The following is a 19230-nucleotide window of genomic DNA, read 5'->3' on the forward strand; positions in this document are numbered from 1 at the left end:
TAGGGGATCTGGACACCAAATCCAGGCTCTTACTATCATATTCCTGTTCTCTGTCTGCAGCTTCATCGCCTGGGCCCTGGGCCCGGAGCGTCACCATATCGCCCCTCAGTGTCTGCAGCTCAACTGTATTGTCTAAAGCCGGAGTGCCCACACATTTTCAGCTCACAAGCTACTTTTATATTCATCAAAGCCCGAAGATCTACCTATAGATCTAAATTATTGTATAATTTAGTATTATTTTCATTGTCAGTATTAAACAGGTTTTTATTTTTGTTTAACCATAATTAGGCTGTAGAAACACAATGTAGGCTTTAATTAATAGCCTAATATTGTTTCTCATGTACAAGGGATGGGCTGTGGACCACCGTGCTGGACCCATTAGCCATTTTAGCTTTGTTAGCTCGTGAGGCGGGCTGTTTTCGAATGGAACTTTGGACCGTTATCTTGATTCGATATCTTGATTTGATCTTTATCATGATTGTTTAGGTCTTGCAGTCTTGTGTTTTCCCATTTTACTCATCTCTTGTCTCTCTTTCTCTCTTCATTTTTATCTGGGATTATGTGGGTCAAACATCAAATTTAAAACAAACCTCTGTGGCTGCGGCGCGAGTGCGACTTTTCAGCCCACGACCATAACCGGAAGTCCAAAGACGTAGCTTTCACAAACCATCAACATGGGACTAATGTGTCTTTTTTAAACTTTTTGGGAGCAAGTTCAGACTTTGAGTCAAGGTTTGGAGGCAGAATTTGCTTTTCTGTGGTTCGTTTGTCTGTCTGTGAATAAACTCAAGACAAAAGCCTGAATGAAACACCTGTGAAACAACAATGGTTCATGAACCATTTAGGTCACGTGATAAGGGCCCTGAATCATGTTTCAGAGCAATGTTCTGAAGCGCTTTGGAAACTGCCACGACCAAACAGGTCAGTTGAGAACAGATTTTCATTTACAATAACCTGGTCAACGAGCCGAAAAAATACAACACAAGAAAACACTTGAAAAGGTATAACATTTTAAGCCAAGATATAAATAAAGTTTTAACTGATCCTATAAAATACAAATTGGATTTGACCAAACCTAGTTGTTGAATCAGCGAGCAAGACACACGTACAACTTAAAAACAACAAGACCAACAAGATGATCAGAACAATATATGTTTTTTCTTTTTTTTCTCCACAAAATACTAGTTTCTTCAATGTATTATTAGCTTATCTTGAAGAACCGACCATTAAGTTTTGATGTTCCATTATTACACATACTGTTTGGATATCATGTGCACTTCTGGTGCAGCTTCCTGCTCCGCCCTGCGCTCATCTGCCGTTGTGTGTTTGCAGGCTCAAGGGCGGATACCGGGCTCTGGACATGGGCTATCCACACGAGGCCATGGTGGACATGACTGGGGGTGTGGCTGAGGTACTCACCATTGATCGTCTACCCAGAGACATGAACCAATTCATCCAGTCGCTTCTGGTCAAAGGAGCTCTCATCAACTGTGCAAACTGCCAGGTACAGTGGAACAGTCTGCCAGGGACAGTGTGGAACAGTCTGACAGGCACAATGGAACAGTCTGACAGGGACAGGGTTCAGTAGGATCCATGCTTGTTCTGTGGTGCTGCTTCAGTGGGTTCTGTGTGTGTTTGTTGCAGGGTCCTTTAGAGCAGAAGAATCCCCTGGGAATCATGTTCCGTCACGCTTACTCTCTGACTGCCGTGGAACATGTATGTACACTGCAGCACACTTCAAACACTATGAAGGGCTTTCATTATGAACAGTCAGAGGTGGAAGAGTAGTATATCATAAGTTGTTCTCAATTCAGTCCTGTTACTTCAAAATAAACTTCACGCAAAAATTATGCCAGCTGAAGGTCAAGTCAGAATTCTCGGGTAGAATTCACTGTGTAAGAGTCAGATTTGTTTATGAGATTTATGGTTCATATCTCTGTATTTACTGGGCCTATGCACATACACAACTAGCACATAGTTCAGACTTTTCTCCGTCAGTGTAAAGGAACAAAAGTGAAATAATTTTTATGGCTGAAAAAATTGGTGCCATTATTCAATTCCAAAATGTGATTGTTGGGCTTTAAAACCAACAATTGCTCCATCAAACCCGGACCTGCAGCTGCACTGATGTTTGAGCTGAGTGTGAAGCGTCTGGGATGAGAATCAGCTCCTCCAGATCCGAGGCCATGGTTCTCGACCGGAAAAAGGTGTCCTGCCCTCTCCAGGTGGGTGGAGTCCTTGCCCCAAGTGGAGGAGTTCAAGTATCTCGGGGTCTTGTTCACGAGTGAGGGAAGGATGGAGCGTGAGATTGACAGTTGGATCAACATGATGATTGGGTCAGGGCACAGAAAAGGGAGTGTCACAGGGCCAAATGGAAATGGCGCAAGTCAAAGCTCCAGGTTCAAAAAGAGATTTACAAAGAGAAGCTGAACATGTACAACCTAATCTTATGTAGAACTAGGGAAAGATATTTTTCTGAAATTATTGGAAGCTGCAGTAACAACTCGCGTGTCCCGTTTGCCACAGTAAACAGATTAACAAACCCTCCAGCTCAGCTGCCGTTAGAACTCATTTCCACATCCAAGTGTAATGAGTTTGCATTATTCTTTAATGACAAAGTTCAGGGCATTAAAAATGATATAAATCCCACAATGAACAAAATAACCCTAAAACCACCAAGACACTTAGAGCTAACTCACTTTGCACCAGTAACTGACAAAACTGTCCATGAGATCATCACCAGTCTGAGTTCATCTACAGCTGCCTCCATGTGTGAGCCTTCAGATTTCTAAAGTCTGTGCTGAACAGTTTGTTAGCATCACTCACATAGTTAACATGTCGCTTCAATCTGGAACATTCACAATGTCTTTGAAAACTGCGGTCATAAAGCCTCTCCTAAAGAAGAGCAGGGGGAGGGGTCAGGGGGAGGGGTCAGGGGTCAGGGGGAGTGGTCGTAAAGCCTTTCCTAAAGAAGAGCAGGGGTCAGGGGGAGTGGTCATAAAGCCTTTCCTAAAGAAGAGCAGGGGTCAGGGGGAGTGGTCATAAAGCCTCTCCTAAAGAAGAGCAAGGGTTATTTCTGAACATAGCATTGCACATTGGACGAACCAGATGCAATGTTTTAAGTGCTATAGCAGAATATGCAAATTTTCAACACCTGTCCATAGGGCCAATTTAGAGTTGCCAATTTTACCTAACACATGCATGTCTTTGGACGGTGGGAGGAGCCGGAGAACCCAGAGAGAACCCACAGTAACACGGGGAGAACATGCAGACTCCACCCAGAGAGATCATGTGATGTTGGTCTGGTCCGGGAATCAAACCCATGATCTCCTTCTTGGGAGGCAAGAGCGCTCATTTGATGTGTTTCAGTCAGGTTTTAGACCTCATCACAGCACTGAGACTGCTGTTGTCATGGTGACTGAGACTGCTGTTGTCATGGTGACTGAGACTGCTGTTGTCATGGTGACCGAGACTGCTGTTGTCATGGTGACAAATGACATCCTCCTGAACACTGACACGGGCAAAGCCTCAGTCTTAATTCTGTTAGATCTGATGCTGCTTTTGACACTGTCCATCATGGGGCCCTCTTACAGAGACTAGAGGACAGGGTGGGACCCTCTTACAGAGACTAGAGGACAGGGTGGGCCCCTCTTACAGAGACTAGAGGACAGGGTGGGACCCTCTTACAGAGACTAGAGGACAGGGTGGGACCCTCTTACAGAGACTAGAGGACAGGGTGGGACCCTCTTACAGAGACTAGAGGACTGGGTGGGACCCTCTTACAGAGACTAGAGGACAGGGTGGGACCCTCTTACAGAGACTAGAGGACTGGGAGGTGTAGAGATGTCCACATTAACCAAGGGGAAATAACGCTGATTGGAGTGGACAGTGTGGGCCTTTGATTGCAGTTAGAGAATCAGAGGTGATTGAAATAACTTGAGAATGTCCTTTAATTGGCAGCAGTGTATGTGTATGTGTGTCTTTGTGTGTGGTATTCGAACAGAAAGTAAACCTGTCACATTTCAAACTAAAGGGAAACGTGCTAAGAAAGATCTGTGCTATGTAGCCTGCTGCCTTGAGCTTCTGGATTTCAGAGCAATAGGTAGCCTTTGCAGGGTTTTTGGCAAGTCTACGTTCAGTGCTGCAAAGACTTAGCAGCAGTAAAAGAGGGCCATCTAGAAACGCTTAACTAAACTTTGGTACCCCCTTAGTCCCCCTTGGGCATCACTGGCACTGCCCTAAACTGGTTAAGGTCCTATCTGGAAGACAGGAAGTACTTTGTTGAAATTGGTAGCTGTGTCTCAGACCACATGCACCTGACCTGTGGAGTGCCCCAAGGGTCAGTCCTGGGTCCCCTTCTGTTCAACCTCTACATGCTGCCGTTAGGTCAGTTGATACGCAGTGAAAATGTGTCCTATCACAATGATGCAGACGACACTCAGATCTATGTTTCACTGTCGGCAGGTGAATATGGACCAGTGGATTCACTCTGTCACTGCATCCAACAGATCAGTGTGTGGACCGGCCTCCTGCTGGTGCCAGAGGGCCTCCTGCTGGTGTCAGAGTCAGAGTGTGGATGCAAAGCTGAACTCAGCCAAGACTGAAATCATAGTCTTTATCCCACAGAAACAAGGAGAAAGTGTTAGCGTCACCTCCAGAGTCTCGCTAAACATGGACCGGCCTCCTGCTGGTGCCAGAGTCAGGACTAAACATGGACCGGCCTCCTGCTGGTGCCAGAGTCAGGACTAAACATGGACCGGCCTCCTGCTGGTGCCAGAGTCAGAACTAAACATGGAGCGGCCTCCTGCTGGTGCCAGAGTCAGGACTAAACATGGACCGGCCTCCTGCTGGTGCCAGAGTCAGGACTAAACATGGACCGGCCTTCTGCTGGTGCCAGAGTCAGGACTAAACATGGACGGCCTCCTGCTGGTGCCAGAGTCAGGACTAAACATGGACCAGCCTCCTGCTGGTGCCAGAGTCAGGACTAAACATGGACCAGCCTCCTGCTGGTGCCAAAGTCAAGACTAAACATGGAGCGGCCTCCTGCTGGTGCCAGAGTCAGGACTAAACATGGACCAGCCTCCTGCTGGTGCCAGAGTCAGGACTAAACATGGACCGGCCTCCTGCTGGTGCCAGAGTCAGGACTAAACATGGACCGGCCTCCTGCTGGTGCCAGAGTCAGGACTAAACATGGACCGGCCTCCTGCTGGTGCCAGAGTCAGGACTAAACATGGACCGGCCTCCTGCTGGTGCCAGAGTCAGGACTAAACATGGACCGGCCTCCTGCTGGTGCCAGAGTCAGGACTAAACATGGACCGGCCTCCTGCTGGTGCCAGAGTCAGGACTAAACATGGACCGGCCTCTTGCTGGTGCCAGAGTCAGGACTAAACAAGGACCGGCCTCTTGCTGGTGCCCAGAGTCAGGACTAAACATGGAATGGCCTCCTGCTGGTGCCAGAGTCAGGACTAAACATGGACCGGCCTCCTGCTGGTGCCAGAGTCAGGACTAAACATGGACCGGCCTCCTGCTGGTGCCAGAGTCAGGACTAAACATGGACCGGCCTTCTGCTGGTGCCAGAGTCAGGACTAAACATGGACGGCCTCCTGCTGGTGCCAGAGTCAGGACTAAACATGGACCAGCCTCCTGCTGGTGCCAGAGTCAGGACTAAACATGGACCAGCCTCCTGCTGGTGCCAAAGTCAAGACTAAACATGGAGCGGCCTCCTGCTGGTGCCAGAGTCAGGACTAAACATGGACCAGCCTCCTGCTGGTGCCAAAGTCAGGACTAAACATGGACCGGCCTCCTGCTGGTGCCAGAGTCAGGACTAAACATGGACCGGCCTCCTGCTGGTGCCAGAGTTAGGACTAAACATGGAGCGGCCTCCTGCTGGTGCCAGAGTCAGGACTAAACATGGACCGGCCTCCTGCTGGTGCCAGAGTCAGGACTAAACATGGACCGGCCTCTTGCTGGTGCCAGAGTCAGGACTAAACATGGACCGGCCTCTTGCTGGTGCCAGAGTCAGGACTAAACATGGACCGGCCTCCTGCTGGTGCCAGAGTTAGGACTAAACATGGACCGGCCTCCTGCTGGTGCCAGAGTCAGGACTAAACATGGACCGGCCTCCTGCTGGTGCCAGAGTCAGGACTAAACATGGACCGGCCTCCTGCTGGTGCCAGAGTCAGGACTAAACATGGACCGGCCTCTTGCTGGTGCCAGAGTCAGGACTAAACATGGACCGGCCTCTTGCTGGTGCCCAGAGTCAGGACTAAACATGGACCGGCCTCCTGCTGGTGCCAGAGTTAGGACTAAACATGGACCGGCCTCCTGCTGGTGCCAGAGTCAGGACTAAACATGGACCGGCCTCCTGCTGGTGCCAGAGTCAGGACTAAACATGGACCGGCCTCTTGCTGGTGCCAGAGTCAGGACTAAACATGGACCGGCCTCCTGCTGGTGCCAGAGTTAGGACTAAACATGGACCGGCCTCTTGCTGGTGCCAGAGTCAGGACTAAACATGGACCGGCCTCCTGCTGGTGCCAGAGTTAGGACTAAACATGGACCGGCCTCCTGCTGGTGCCAGAGTCAGGACTAAACATGGACCGGCCTCCTGCTGGTGCCAGAGTCAGGACTAAACATGGACCGGCCTCTTGCTGGTGCCCAGAGTCAGGACTAAACATGGAGCGGCCTCCTGCTGGTGCCAGAGTCAGGACTAAACATGGAGCGGCCTCCTGCTGGTGCCAGAGTCAGGACTAAACATGGAGCGGCCTCCTGCTGGTGCCAGAGTCAGGACTAAACATGGACCGGCCTCCTGCTGGTGCCAGAGTCAGGACTAAACATGGACCGGCCTCCTGCTGGTGCCAGAGTCAGGACTAAACATGGACCGGCCTCCTGCTGGTGCCAGAGTCAGGACTAAACATGGAGCGGCCTCCTGCTGGTGCCAGAGTCAGGACTAAACATGGACCGGCCTCCTGCTGGTGCCAGAGTCAGGACTAAACATGGAGCGGCCTCTTGCTGGTGCCCAGAGTCAGGACTAAACATGGAGCGGCCTCCTGCTGGTGCCAGAGTCAGGACTAAACATGGAGCGGCCTCCTGCTGGTGCCAGAGTCAGGACTAAACATGGAGCGGCCTCCTGCTGGTGCCAGAGTCAGGACTAAACATGGAGCGGCCTCCTGCTGGTGCCAGAGTCAGGACTAAACATGGAGCGGCCTCCTGCTGGTGCCAGAGTCAGGACTAAACATGGAGCGGCCTCCTGCTGGTGCCAGAGTCAGGACTAAACATGGAGCGGCCTCCTGCTGGTGCCAGAGTCAGGACTAAACATGGACCGGCCTCCTGCTGGTGCCAGAGTCAGGACTAAACATGGAGCGGCCTCCTGCTGGTGCCAGAGTCAGGACTAAACATGGACCGGCCTCCTGCTGGTGCCAGAGTCAGGACTAAACATGGACCGGCCTCCTGCTGGTGCCAGAGTCAGGACTAAACATGGAGAATCTGTGTCTCAGTTTTATGCTTCTAAAATCATGAACATTCCTCCTGAAGATGTGAGACCGGTTCTGCTCTGACAATGTTCAAATCTAAGATGAAACTGTTGTGTTTAGCTGTGTTTGTGACTTTTCTTTGCTCTCTTCTCTTTTATGTCTTTTTCGGTTTTGTGATTTCTGTCATTTCTTTGTGATTTGAATGCATTTTTCCTGTTGTGTGATGCACTTTGAATTGCCTTGTGTACGAATTGTGCTCTACAAATAAAGGTCCCTTGCCTTGTCTTCTGAAAGCGGGGCCATTATTAACCACAAAGACATCATTCCCTCATCTGCCTGAAGAGTGGGTCCAGCTCCAGTCTCCTCGTGTCCGTCTGTGAGAGTCGGATCTCTCCTTCACTGGAACTCCTCCAGGTTTCTACGCTTTTTTCCCAAAGAGGTTTTTTTTGTAGTTTTTCCTGGCCGAGAAGGAGAGTCTAAGGACAGAGGACCCTGGGACATCGTCCCTCGCCACCACAGACATTGTCTGACTTCATCGCCACCACAGACATTGTCTGACTCCATCGCCACCACAGACATTGTTGATTCATTTCTCCCTGTGGCCCTCAGAGGCGACTGTTGTTGTGATTTTGGGCCTTACAAAAATAAATTGATTTGATTTGATCATTCTTCACAGATTAAGTGTATACTTCACGGCCTTTCAACTGTCAAGTTAATCCCCAACAAATAATAGTAGGGTTCAAAGAAGCAAATCTCCTATACATCTGAAATGATGAGTTCAGTTCTAAATAAAAAACAAAAAAGATTAGTTGTGTGTAAACCCGTTGATCTTGACCTCGTGTAGGTGATGACGACTCGTGGTCCTGTAGATCTGGTGCGGCTCCTGAACCCCTGGGGCAACACAGAGTGGGAGGGGCCATGGAGTGACGCCCAGAGGTCTTTGCTTTCTTCTGTTGTCATTGTTGGCTATAGTGTGTATACTGTATTTAAAGTGCTGGTGTGCGTCCGCAGCTCAGAGTGGAGCACTGTGAGGCCCCAGGATCAGCAAAGGCTTGGCTGGGTCAATCGCGAGGACGGGGAGTTCTGGTCTGTATACTCCTCACACTCCATCAATACACTTGTTCCATTCATAAGATCCTAACTGTAATATGCTTTTTGTACGGACTGACTGGGTGGAGAAAAATCAAATAAACAACAGATTCTTTCATCTAGAACTGAGGACACATTTTTAATCAGACTTTCTTCAGATTTGTACTTGTGCCTAGTCAGTCCCAGTCATCTGTACTTGAAGACAGAGGACGCTGCTTCACTCTCGTAGAACACAGCTTTACGACTGGACTGGCATCAGAGTCTTTCTGGGCTCACACAGAGCCCCTACGGCCAACGAAGTGTAGTGGAGGACACACTGAAAACAGCATCTGGGCTAAAAGATTTTATTTTAATCTTTTTAGGAGAGAGTGATGCACAAACAATGGAAACAGTGAAGTGAAGAGATATTTCTGCCTAAACTCCAAATGTATAATGTGAAAAATGCAGACACAAACTAGTTTTACACTTACACGCAAAGCTAAAGCTCGTGACACATAAATGATGGCCCTGGCTGTGTGAATCAGCCCTGGTCTCGTCCTCTGTGTCTGACCTCTGGACAAGATACAGTTGAAAATGACACAGGTTTTTCCTTTGATAAATCCATGAGAAGTTTGTCCAACTTCTTCAAATCGGTCCACTCTGTTAATGTCCATTTAAGAGAGTCCTGAGTGAGTTAGTGTTACAGCGAAGTTAGCATCATAGCTGGCCTAGCGCCGCAACTTTCTACCTTAGTCGGCAAGTGATCACACAATGCTGTTTAACCAATGAAGAGTCAGGAAACACGGGCCCACTCTTATGTGTTTACTCTTGTCAATAGTTGCACTTCACAATGAAAAGATGAGTTTAGGTAAAGAAGCGAGTGCAGTGGACACTGTTGTTGCTGTGCACTCTTATCTTTTTGCCTGCAAAAATCCTGTATGTGTTTCTCAGTCCGGTCCAAATGTTTAGTTTTCTTGTAGTTTTTAGGAATCCAACAAATTATCAGTCAATTAAAGTGTGTAAGAGCAGTGTGTAACCCTATGTTTTATGCTATGATTCATTCCCATTCACCTGTTTCTTGTTCTTGTGCTGTCAGGATGTCTGTGGCAGACTTCCGACAGAACTTTGACTTGATGGAGGTGTGTCACCTGACAGAGTCTCCCAGCCAGTGGCACTGTCTAATGCACCATGGGATCTGGGTCCCAAGCATCTCAGCAGGCGGCCCTGCTCACTCAAGTACGTATGAATGGGCAAGTAATGACCCTACCCTGTGAGAATGACCTTACCCTATGAGAATGACCTTACCCTGTGTGTGAATGACCTTACCCTATGAGAATGACCTTACCCTGTGAGAATGACCTTACCCTGTGTGTGAATGACCTTACCCTGTGTGTGAATGACCTTACCCTGTGTGTGAATGACCTTACCCTTGGAGAATGACCTTACCCTGTGTGTGAATGACCTTACCCTTGGAGAATGACCTTACCCTGTGTGTGAATGACCTTACCCTTGGAGAATGACCTTACCCTGTGAGAATGACCTTACCCTGTGAGAATGACCTTACCCTGTGTGTGAATGACCTTACCCTGTGAGAATGACCTTACCCTGTGTGTGAATGACCTTACCCTATTAGAATGACCTTACCCTGTGAGAATGACCTTACCCTGTGAGAATGACCTTACCCTGTGTGTGAATGACCTTACCCTGTGAGAATGACCTTACCCTGTGTGTGAATGACCTTACCCTTGGAGAATGACCTTACCCTGTGTGTGAATGACCTTACCCTTGGAGAATGACCTTACCCTGTGTGTGAATGACCTTACCCTTGGAGAATGACCTTACCCTGTGAGAATGACCTTACCCTGTGAGAATGACCTTACCCTGTGTGTGAATGACCTTACCCTGTGAGAATGACCTTACCCTGTGTGTGAATGACCTTACCCTATTAGAATGACCTTACCCTGTGAGAATGACCTTACCCTGTGTGTGAATGACCTTACCCTGTGAGAATGACCTTACCCTGTGTGTGAATGACCTTACCCTATTAGAATGACCTTACCCTGTGAGAATGACCTTACCCTGTGAGAATGACCTTACCCTGTGTGTGAATGACCTTACCCTGTGAGAATGACCTTACCCTGTGTGTGAATGACCTTACCCTGTGTGTGAATGACCTTACCCTGTGAGAATGACCTTACCCTGTGTGTGAATGACCTTACCCTGTGAGAATGACCTTACCCTGTGTGAGAATGACCTTACCCTGTGAGTGAATGACCTTACCCTATTAGAATGACCTTACCCTTTGAGAATGACCTTACCCTGTGAGAATGACCTTACATCATCTTCTGATCCAAAGGTTGTCGGTTCGTATCCCGCTCCCGGCATTAACATCCTGGTAGAGCGGTCAGAACCACTGACCCACAGGTTGGCGGTACAATCGCAGCTGCCTCAGGTGAATACTGCCATTGTGTCATTGGGCAAGACACTTACCAAGACACTCGCCCTGAGTGTCTTTGAACAACTGACATGTGTGTGAATGGGTGACTGGGTCCTTGATGAAAAAGTGCTTTGAATGCCTTGAAAAGTAGTGCTATATAAATGTGACCATTTAGCATTTATTTTGAGCACAAACTCCTCAAATAATCAAAAATCCAGAAAAAAGACAGAGATGTGACAAACACAAGACAACATAAGACGATGGGTTAGGGTTAACCCTGCCCTGTGAACTGTGAGAATGACCTAACCCTGTGAACTGTGAGAATGACCTAACCCTGTGAACTGTGAGAATGACCTAACCATGTGAACTGTGAGAATGACCTAACCCCGTGAACTGTGAGAATGACCTAACCCCGTGAACTGTGAGAATGACCTAACCCTGTGAACTGTGAGAATGACCTAACCCCGTGAACTGTGAGAATGACCTAACCCACGTCAATTGCAGGCCTGTTCTGGCAGAACCCTCAGTTCCCGTTGGAGCTCTCTAAGGTTGGCGTTTCCTTAGAGACTGGCGTCTGCTCTTTTGTGCTGTCTCTGATGCAGAAGCACCAGCGACGCAGAGGAATAGACCTGTCCATGGCTCTGCATGTGTACAGGGTGGGGACAACGGCACTTTCATGGTTTGGTTATCGCAAAATAATAATAATATTAAATGTTAATGAACTGCCCCCGTTCCAGGCCCACCCTCAAAACACATACCTGTCCCCCTCCGACCTGAGCTCCGCCCGACCTCTCCTCTGTAGCCCCAAGTACTCATCTCGGCGGGAGGTGGTGCTGCGGGACAGCCTGCCCCCAGGACGCTACATCATCATCCCGTCCACTGCCGAGGTCAGTCAGCACGGGGCCTTCCTCCTCCGAGTGCTGACTGACCAGGGCAAAGATGCAAGGTCAGCCTCACATTGGTGACTGTGCTTTAAATGTATCATTTATTATAATAATGAAGAGCAGAGACGTGATGGCCTCGTTGTGTTTCAGCCCTGCTCAAAAACCAGCCACACAGGACATGTCCTCAGTGAAGAAAGTGGGTTCTGCACAGAGAGCAGAGGGACACTCAACATCTGAGTCATGCATGAAACTTATCAAATACATGAGTTACTTTTGGTTTGTACAATAGTGTGACGACATCTGTAACGTCATAGAAGGAACTTTAGCTATACTTTTGCTATTGGCTATACTATACTATACTAGTGTATATGCATGTACGCAAATACACGTGTACACACAAGTACATTTATGTTGGATTGACTCCAGCGGTGCTTCTTTCTCCACAGCCTTCATATCCACATGAAGCAGCTCTGCCTTCTCCTAAATCCACCAGGCGTCTTTTTGAGAAACACTCTGACAAGGTGAGAGGGTTATAAATGCTCTCAATTGCCAAATTGTAGTCTGCCATTTTTTGTGGGTGATATAATGTCTTCTTCAACATAATAAAAATATGTTTTGTTAAAAGTTGAGACCAAACATATTTGTGTAGTTAATATCTAAACATTTGTTCAGGTATTATTCCTGCAGATCCAGGAGACACAGCAGAATACAGGGGACTGATGTCACCTGTAGAACAGAACATGAACATTCAGAACATGATTGTGTAGTTTTGTGTTTTCAGAAAGGCTCCTGCAAACCACTGCACCTCTACAACTTTCTGAAGGAGGCTTTCCAGGGAGGAGGTCAGTAAGCCCCAGTTAGCCATCTCTTTGTGCTATTGCTTTTGACTTAAATGATTTAGAAGTCATTTTTACTGCTATATCTCAGTTCTGAGATACTCATTTCTAGCAGAGAAGAATCATTCACCTTTACAAGTTGTGTTGTGTTTCCTCTGGATGTTTGCAGTTCTGAATGGCAGTGAGAAGTTCCTGTCTCTGGAGCATTGTAAGAGTCTGGTGGTGCTCATGGACGTATCCTTCAACACTCAATAGCCTCTAATTTAGCATGAAAATATAATCAAATATATATTAAATAAAATATACTATTTGAAGTGAGGTGGAGGGACACATTTGAAACTGAATTGGAGTGAAACAAGCGTAGACCGTCAGTATTGCACATGGGTATGTCAGTATTGCACATGGGTATGACAGTATTGCACATGGGTATGTCAGTATTGCACATGGGTATGACAGTATTGCACATGGGTATGTCAGTATTGCACATGGGTATGACAGTATTGCACATGGGTATGACAGTATTGCACATGGGTATGTCAGTATTGCACATGGGTATGTCAGTATTGCACATGGGTATGACAGTATTGCACATGGGTATGTCAGTATTGCACATGGGTATGACAGTATTGCACATGGGTATGACAGTATTGCACATGGGTATGACAGTATTGCACATGGGTACGAGGGTACAAGGGGGGAAAATGTAACAAACTAGACTAATATATAAGTTAAAAAGTTAAAAAAAAATAGGTCGGAGCAGGAGTCGAACCCAAAATCTCCAGCGTGGCATGTTGAGGTTCTAACAGCTGGGCCAATAGATCTGTGAATTTACTGCTGCAAGACAGAAAATATTTCTGCATGCATGTGATTTGGGCCGCCACGAGTGCCGCCATATTGGATTCTGTAACTTCCAAATTCGGACTTCCGTGAGTTATGAGTGTATGATCTAGTGCCGACCGGTGCGACACTCATGGTCCAGCATAGATGTGAGTTTAGCCAGGAACCTCCTGCACCGAGTCCAGAGGACAGCCCAGGACGGAGCTTTGTCCAGCTTCTTCCTCTCCCTCTGTGATGACCACACCTACAGGAGCTGATGCACCACAGAGTCAGAGAAGGTCTTCAGGAGTGGCCCTGTCAGGAGTGGCCCTGTCAGGGCGGCCTTGTCAGGAGTGGCCCTGTAACTCCAAAAGACCTGAGTTTCCTCAGGAGGTAGAGCCGACTCTGGCTCTTCCTGTACAGTCTGTGTTATGAGTCCAGTCCAGTTTGTGGTTCAGATGAACACCAGGTACTTGTATGAGTCACTCTCTCAAAGTCCCGTCCCTGGATGTTCACTGGTGAGGGGGGCGTGGCCTCTGTGGAAGTCCAGTACCATCTCCTTGGTCATCCCCGCGTTGATGAGGAGGTGGTTCCGCTGACACCAGTCCACAAAGTCCTGCTCCAGTCCTCTGTCCTCCACATCATCGTTGTCTGTGATGAGTCCGATGATGGCAGAGTCGTCAGAGAACTTCTGCAGGACACAGCTGTCCGTGTCATGTCTGAGGTCTGCATGTCTGTGTATCTGTGCTATTCCTAGCACTGCACTTTTTTGGACTGAGATTTTTCCAGGGTTCTGCTGTAGCCACTCCTCCGGTTTGAGGGTCACTGCCCCAAGTGCTCCAGCGACCACGGGCACCACGTTTGCCTTCACTTTCCATGTCTTCTCCAACTCCTTTCTTAGCCCTTGGTATTTCTCCAGTTTCTTGTGTTCCGGGTTAGGGTTAGGTAACCCGTGGTCAAGGGTCAGAGGGTGTGGTCAGGGGTCAGAGGGTGTCCGGTTTGGGGACCACAGGATCTCATCTCTGCTGTTCGCAAACGATGTCCTGATTGCTCCATCAAACTCTGACCTGCAGCTGCACTGGGATGGTTTGAGCCGAGTGTGAAGCGTCTGGGATGAGAATCAGCTTCAAATCCGAGGCCATGGTTCTTCAACTTTTCCGGTTGAAAAAGGTAAGATACGATAATCCTTTATTGTCCACACATGGGGAAATTTCATTGTTGCAACGCAGGTAGATACAGAGGAAAAGAACAGATCACTTATAGGAAGTTTAAAAAACACTCTCAATAGAAGAACTCCAGGTGGGTGGGGAGTCCTTGTCCTCTCCAGGTGGGTGGGGGGTCCTTGTCCTCTCCAGGTGGGTGGGGAGTCCTTGTCCTCTTCAGGTGGGTGGGGAGTCCTTGTCCTCTTCAGGTGGGTGGGGAGTCCTTGTCCTCTCCAGGTGGGTGGGGAGTCCTTGTCCTCTCCAGGTGGGTGGGGAGTCCTTGTCCTCTTCAGGTGGGTGGGGAGTCCTTGTCCTCTCCAGGTGGGTGGGGAGTCCTTGTCCTCTTCAGGTGGGTGGGTAGTCCTTGTCCTCTCCAGGTGGGTGGGGAGTCCTTGTCCTCTCCAGGTGGGTGGGGGGTCCTTGTCCTCTTCAGGTGGGTGGGGGGTCCTTGTCCTCTTCAGGTGGGTGGGGGGTCCTTTTCCTCTTCAGGTGGGTGGGGGGTCCTTTTCCTCTTCAGGTGGGTGGGGAGTCCTTGTCCTCTCCAGGTGGGTGGGGGGTCCTTGCCCTCTCCAGGTGGGTGGGGAGTCCTTGCCCCAAGTGGAGGAGTTCAAGTATCTCGGGGTCTTGTTCACGAGTGAGGGAAGGATGGAGCGTGAGTCATTTCATTAAAGCAGAGCCTATTCCACTTTCGTCTCTCTCAGGTGGGATTTCATTTGGTCAAACATTTTACGTTTCTTGACCACTATCGCAGATTAGTCATTGAAGAAAGACATGGGGCTTGTTCGAGCTCGGTTGGCCCGCAGCAAGACCTCTGGATGCAGCCAAAACGCAATGTTTGTCATTGAAGTTGTGGAACGCTGGTTCAGGCTTGTGAGCCAGAAAGCAATGTGCATGGTCAAGCTTTATTTCCCCAGCTTATTTGGGAAGTTTTAAATATTCAGGAATCCAAGTCATCCAATCCAAGTCATCCAATTCATTTACTTGACCATATCTTTCCTTCAGTGTCCTCTGGCATACCGACAATCTGCAGATTTCCTCTGCAGTTGTGATTCTCCAGCCTGTTCAGTTTAACAGTCAAAACACACACCTGGTTTGTAATATAGAGACAGTGTTCTTTAAAGCAGAGATTCCATTGTCTAGTTCGTCATTCAGGGCCGGATCTATTTTCACGTCACCCATTGAGGCAACTGCTGTTGGAATTTTGGGCATTACTAAAAAAAATTGAATATCTTTGCATGCATCTACTGCCGTTGTAATTTTGTCAGTTACCTCCTGCAAAGCCGCTATAATCACTGCCCGTTTCTCTGTGCCAATGTTTTTCTTCAGTTTCATGTTCAAGAAATAAGTGTCCAGGCTCATTATATGTCAGCTCCTTTGTGAAAATATCATCTCGTAATAAAGACTGATAAATCCTGTCCTCGGACCCACCCTCTGCCGAATAAACTAGAAAACCCTTTGGGAGAAATTAGAAACCTGGAGTAGAACCACAGTAAGGGAGAGATCCTAATCCCATGGATGGACAGAACCATCAGGAGGAGAGACGGAGGTTCATCAGGAGGCAGTTCATCCAGGCAGATGAAGAGCCATTCATCTAGAGTAGAGTGTCCTGCCAGGCAGTTTAGGAGATAGCTTGAAGATATTGTGCATTTTTTATTTAGATTGATTCTGTACACCCAAGGGGCTCCATACAAACCCCCTCAGAAAGGCCCCTGGGAATGAGATCCAACCACTTATTGTTGTGAGTCAAAAGCCACTCCATGCATTGACTGTACAAACATATCGAACGCATAGTTCAGGACACGTTCATGTTCCTGACCATGTCCTTCAGACACAAGGGATCGCTGCTCTAAACTGGCCTGAGTTCCAGGCTCTGTGGGACAAGATCCGGAAGTGGACAGTGAGTCACAGCTTTCCACATGCTTTTTCCCTCTTGCCTGTGTCTCATGTTTGGACTGCTGACAGTGTATGTATGCAGGACATCTTCCTGGTGTTTGACAAGAACAAGAGCCAGAGACTGGAGTACCAGGAGGTGGGCCCAGCTCTGAAGGCTGCTGGTGAGACTTTTGAGATGTCTTTATCTCGAATATAAGCTACTCTGTGTTCAAAAGCCACATCAGCAGAGGGAGCCACCTTGTTATTGATAAGACTGATGCTTTCATATGTTTGTCGTGCAATTTGGATGGGAGATTTCTCAGCATGCGGAGCTTGTTCATCCTTCTTGTGCCGTCAGATCAGGCCAAAACATGCTTAAAAACGACTACAAAAATATAGTGCAACTTCTTTTCCAGTCAAACTGATATTTATCTGACGACTGGATAATTTTTAGAAGAAAACCTTGATCTATGTGTGTAAAGCAGAAAATCCAGAGTAAATGTGTTATTTTTGTTCAATCAGATGTTTAACATCAGACTTGATTTTACAGGAATCTCTGTGGACGATGTGGTGATGCAGCTAGTCGGCCTGAGGTACACAGAGCCGGACTTGACCATCAGTTACCCTGGCTTCCTCTATGTGCTCATGAAGCTGGAGAGCATGATCCGTAAGACATTTGCTTTGAGACTTTTTTTTGTTTACTATGTACTTTTTTAACACGTGCTTTTGATTTACATCTGGGATAATTTTGTAAACCAAGTTACCAACCACTGAGTAGTGGCAGAGCGCACGGCTTCTGATCCGAAGGTTGGCGGTTCGGATCCCGCACCCAACATCCCGACATGGTAGAGAAGTCAGAACCACTGACCCACAGGTTGGCGGTACAATTGCACAATTGGGTTATGGTGGTGCTTTGAGCTGACAAACCTCTGCTACAAACTTGGCTTTAAAATCATTGTTTGACACACATAATCCCAAAGAAGAAGAAGAAGGGATGTGTGAACATGGAAGGCACAAGTCTGATAACACCACGGGACCAAAACAAACAAAGCTGACAGTCTATGGCCCCATTGGAAAACAGGCTGCATAGCAAGCTAACAAGGCTAACAAGGCTAACATGGCTAGAAAGGAGACTTGGAGGGAGTGGGGATTATTAGGATTGGACCTCTCTCCTTTTTATCTTTTTCTTGATCAGGTTTTTGGTTTGATGCCAGTTTCCAGCATGAACCCTTTGGTTTTCTTTTTTAACCTTTCAGCTGTTCAGTGTTCTTATGGTTCTTGTGTTTGTTGTTTTCAACCAGAAAAATTAAAAACATTCAAGAGTTTTCAACGGTACGATCAATACAATCGACCCAATGACATCAGAAGTGTTACAAATTGCATCCTTCAAAGTGAACGGCCCTGAACCCAGTCAAACAAACAACAAATTAACAAAAATGAAAAAGACTAGACATTATATGACACTGAACATCAAAAACTAACAGAACTGTTATTAAAAAAATCCTATTATTCATCATACAAGACATTACAATTTCACAGAGATCGTAGCGATTGGAATAAAAAATGTGATAACAGATTTGATCTTGATCGGGTTATTGCCCACAGATGATTTTGTTAAAGACTGAAGCATAAAAATGTGGTAATTTGAGAGATTTTGCTATTTTCCCATGGGGATAACGTGGGAGGTTTCTGTCATCGCTACAGGCATTGGTCTGATTGGCTTTTTTGATCGGGACAACAAAATAGAATTTTGGGCAAAGTTTTAAACATTTTCGTAAAACTAATTTTTGTCTGTCCATGTTCATTTAAAGGTCACTCTGTAGGGGGTGCTATTGTGCCCATTTCAATTTTTTCACAATAAACTGGTCCAAACTTGGCAACTTGGCAAAACTGATTTTAAATTTGATCTTAATCAGACTTGTTTGGCTCAAATGGGAGCAATTTTCAGATTTTCAATATATCTTAATGCGTTGTCCTACTTTGCGTAGACCATAAATGTTGTCACAAAAATGTGGATAACTTTAGATGCGGCCATAGGGTTAGTCTGGGGGTGTGGCCACAATCATTCTGGACACAACTTTGTTGCAGAGCTACAGAATTCGGGACACGCATTCCTCTCGTGAAGAATTTTTTTGGTGTTAACTGTTCTCTGGTCACATATTATGCTCTAAAAATAGAGCAAAGAAAGAAAGAAATTAAGTCAACAATGAGTGTTTTTACTGTAAAATATCAGAAATGAAATTTGACTTATTACTACCCACTGAAACGGTACTCAATTAGTCTTCCACATGTTGGTAGATCATAGTATGATTTTCCACATATTAAGTTGAGTCCTGTTCTTCAGAATTCTTAAATGTGTTACTTTTGTTTTCTGGCAGGTAAATTTCAGTCATATGATATGGTTGGAATGGGAGCGATTACACTCAGTTACAGACAGGTACAGTCTGCAGGTTCTGAAATCCTTTTGAAATCCTTTTGAAACTTGTTTCTTGTACGATTGTGTTTTGTTTCAGTGGCTTCAGATGACGATGTACAACTGAGTCTGTCTTCAGAAGAAGTCATGCTTTTATACCAGCTGTAGTTGTGCCTTTTTCTTTGTAAACTCATCATTTACACTTGTTTGTTGTTGTTTTGCTACAATATTAA

At 47.0% G+C, this 19230-nt stretch overlaps 1 protein-coding gene across 2 annotated transcripts in view; it reads left to right on the forward strand.

Annotated features, from left to right (window-relative positions):
* LOC140373017 (calpain-9) overlaps window positions 1-19230 on the forward strand; it is a 76557-nt gene extending 57327 nt beyond the window's left edge. The window contains exons 5-20 of one of the 2 annotated variants that reach the window (XM_072459854.1): window positions 1333-1504; window positions 1645-1716; window positions 8314-8405; window positions 8481-8555; window positions 9634-9773; window positions 11479-11630; window positions 11712-11920; window positions 12009-12054; window positions 12305-12379; window positions 12640-12700; window positions 12864-12928; window positions 16541-16609; window positions 16688-16766; window positions 17135-17251; window positions 18963-19021; window positions 19098-19226. In XM_072459854.1, the coding sequence (XP_072315955.1) occupies window positions 1333-1504; window positions 1645-1716; window positions 8314-8405; window positions 8481-8555; window positions 9634-9773; window positions 11479-11630; window positions 11712-11920; window positions 12009-12054; window positions 12305-12379; window positions 12640-12700; window positions 12864-12928; window positions 16541-16609; window positions 16688-16766; window positions 17135-17251; window positions 18963-19021; window positions 19098-19124 (1510 nt within the window). In that variant the 3' untranslated portion in view covers window positions 19125-19226. Of the gene's footprint in view, window positions 1-1332; window positions 1505-1644; window positions 1717-8313; window positions 8406-8480; window positions 8556-9633; window positions 9774-11478; window positions 11631-11711; window positions 11921-12008; window positions 12055-12304; window positions 12380-12639; window positions 12701-12863; window positions 12929-16540; window positions 16767-17134; window positions 17252-18962; window positions 19022-19097 lie in introns of both variants that reach the window. The other variant, XM_072459845.1, reaches the window with a different exon arrangement.

This window comes from Eucyclogobius newberryi, unplaced genomic scaffold (assembly GCF_026437365.1).
Source record: "Eucyclogobius newberryi isolate DKJ021-1_F unplaced genomic scaffold, fEucNew1.0.hap1 SCAF_10, whole genome shotgun sequence".
Taxonomy (NCBI): Eukaryota; Metazoa; Chordata; class Actinopteri; order Gobiiformes; family Gobiidae; genus Eucyclogobius; species Eucyclogobius newberryi.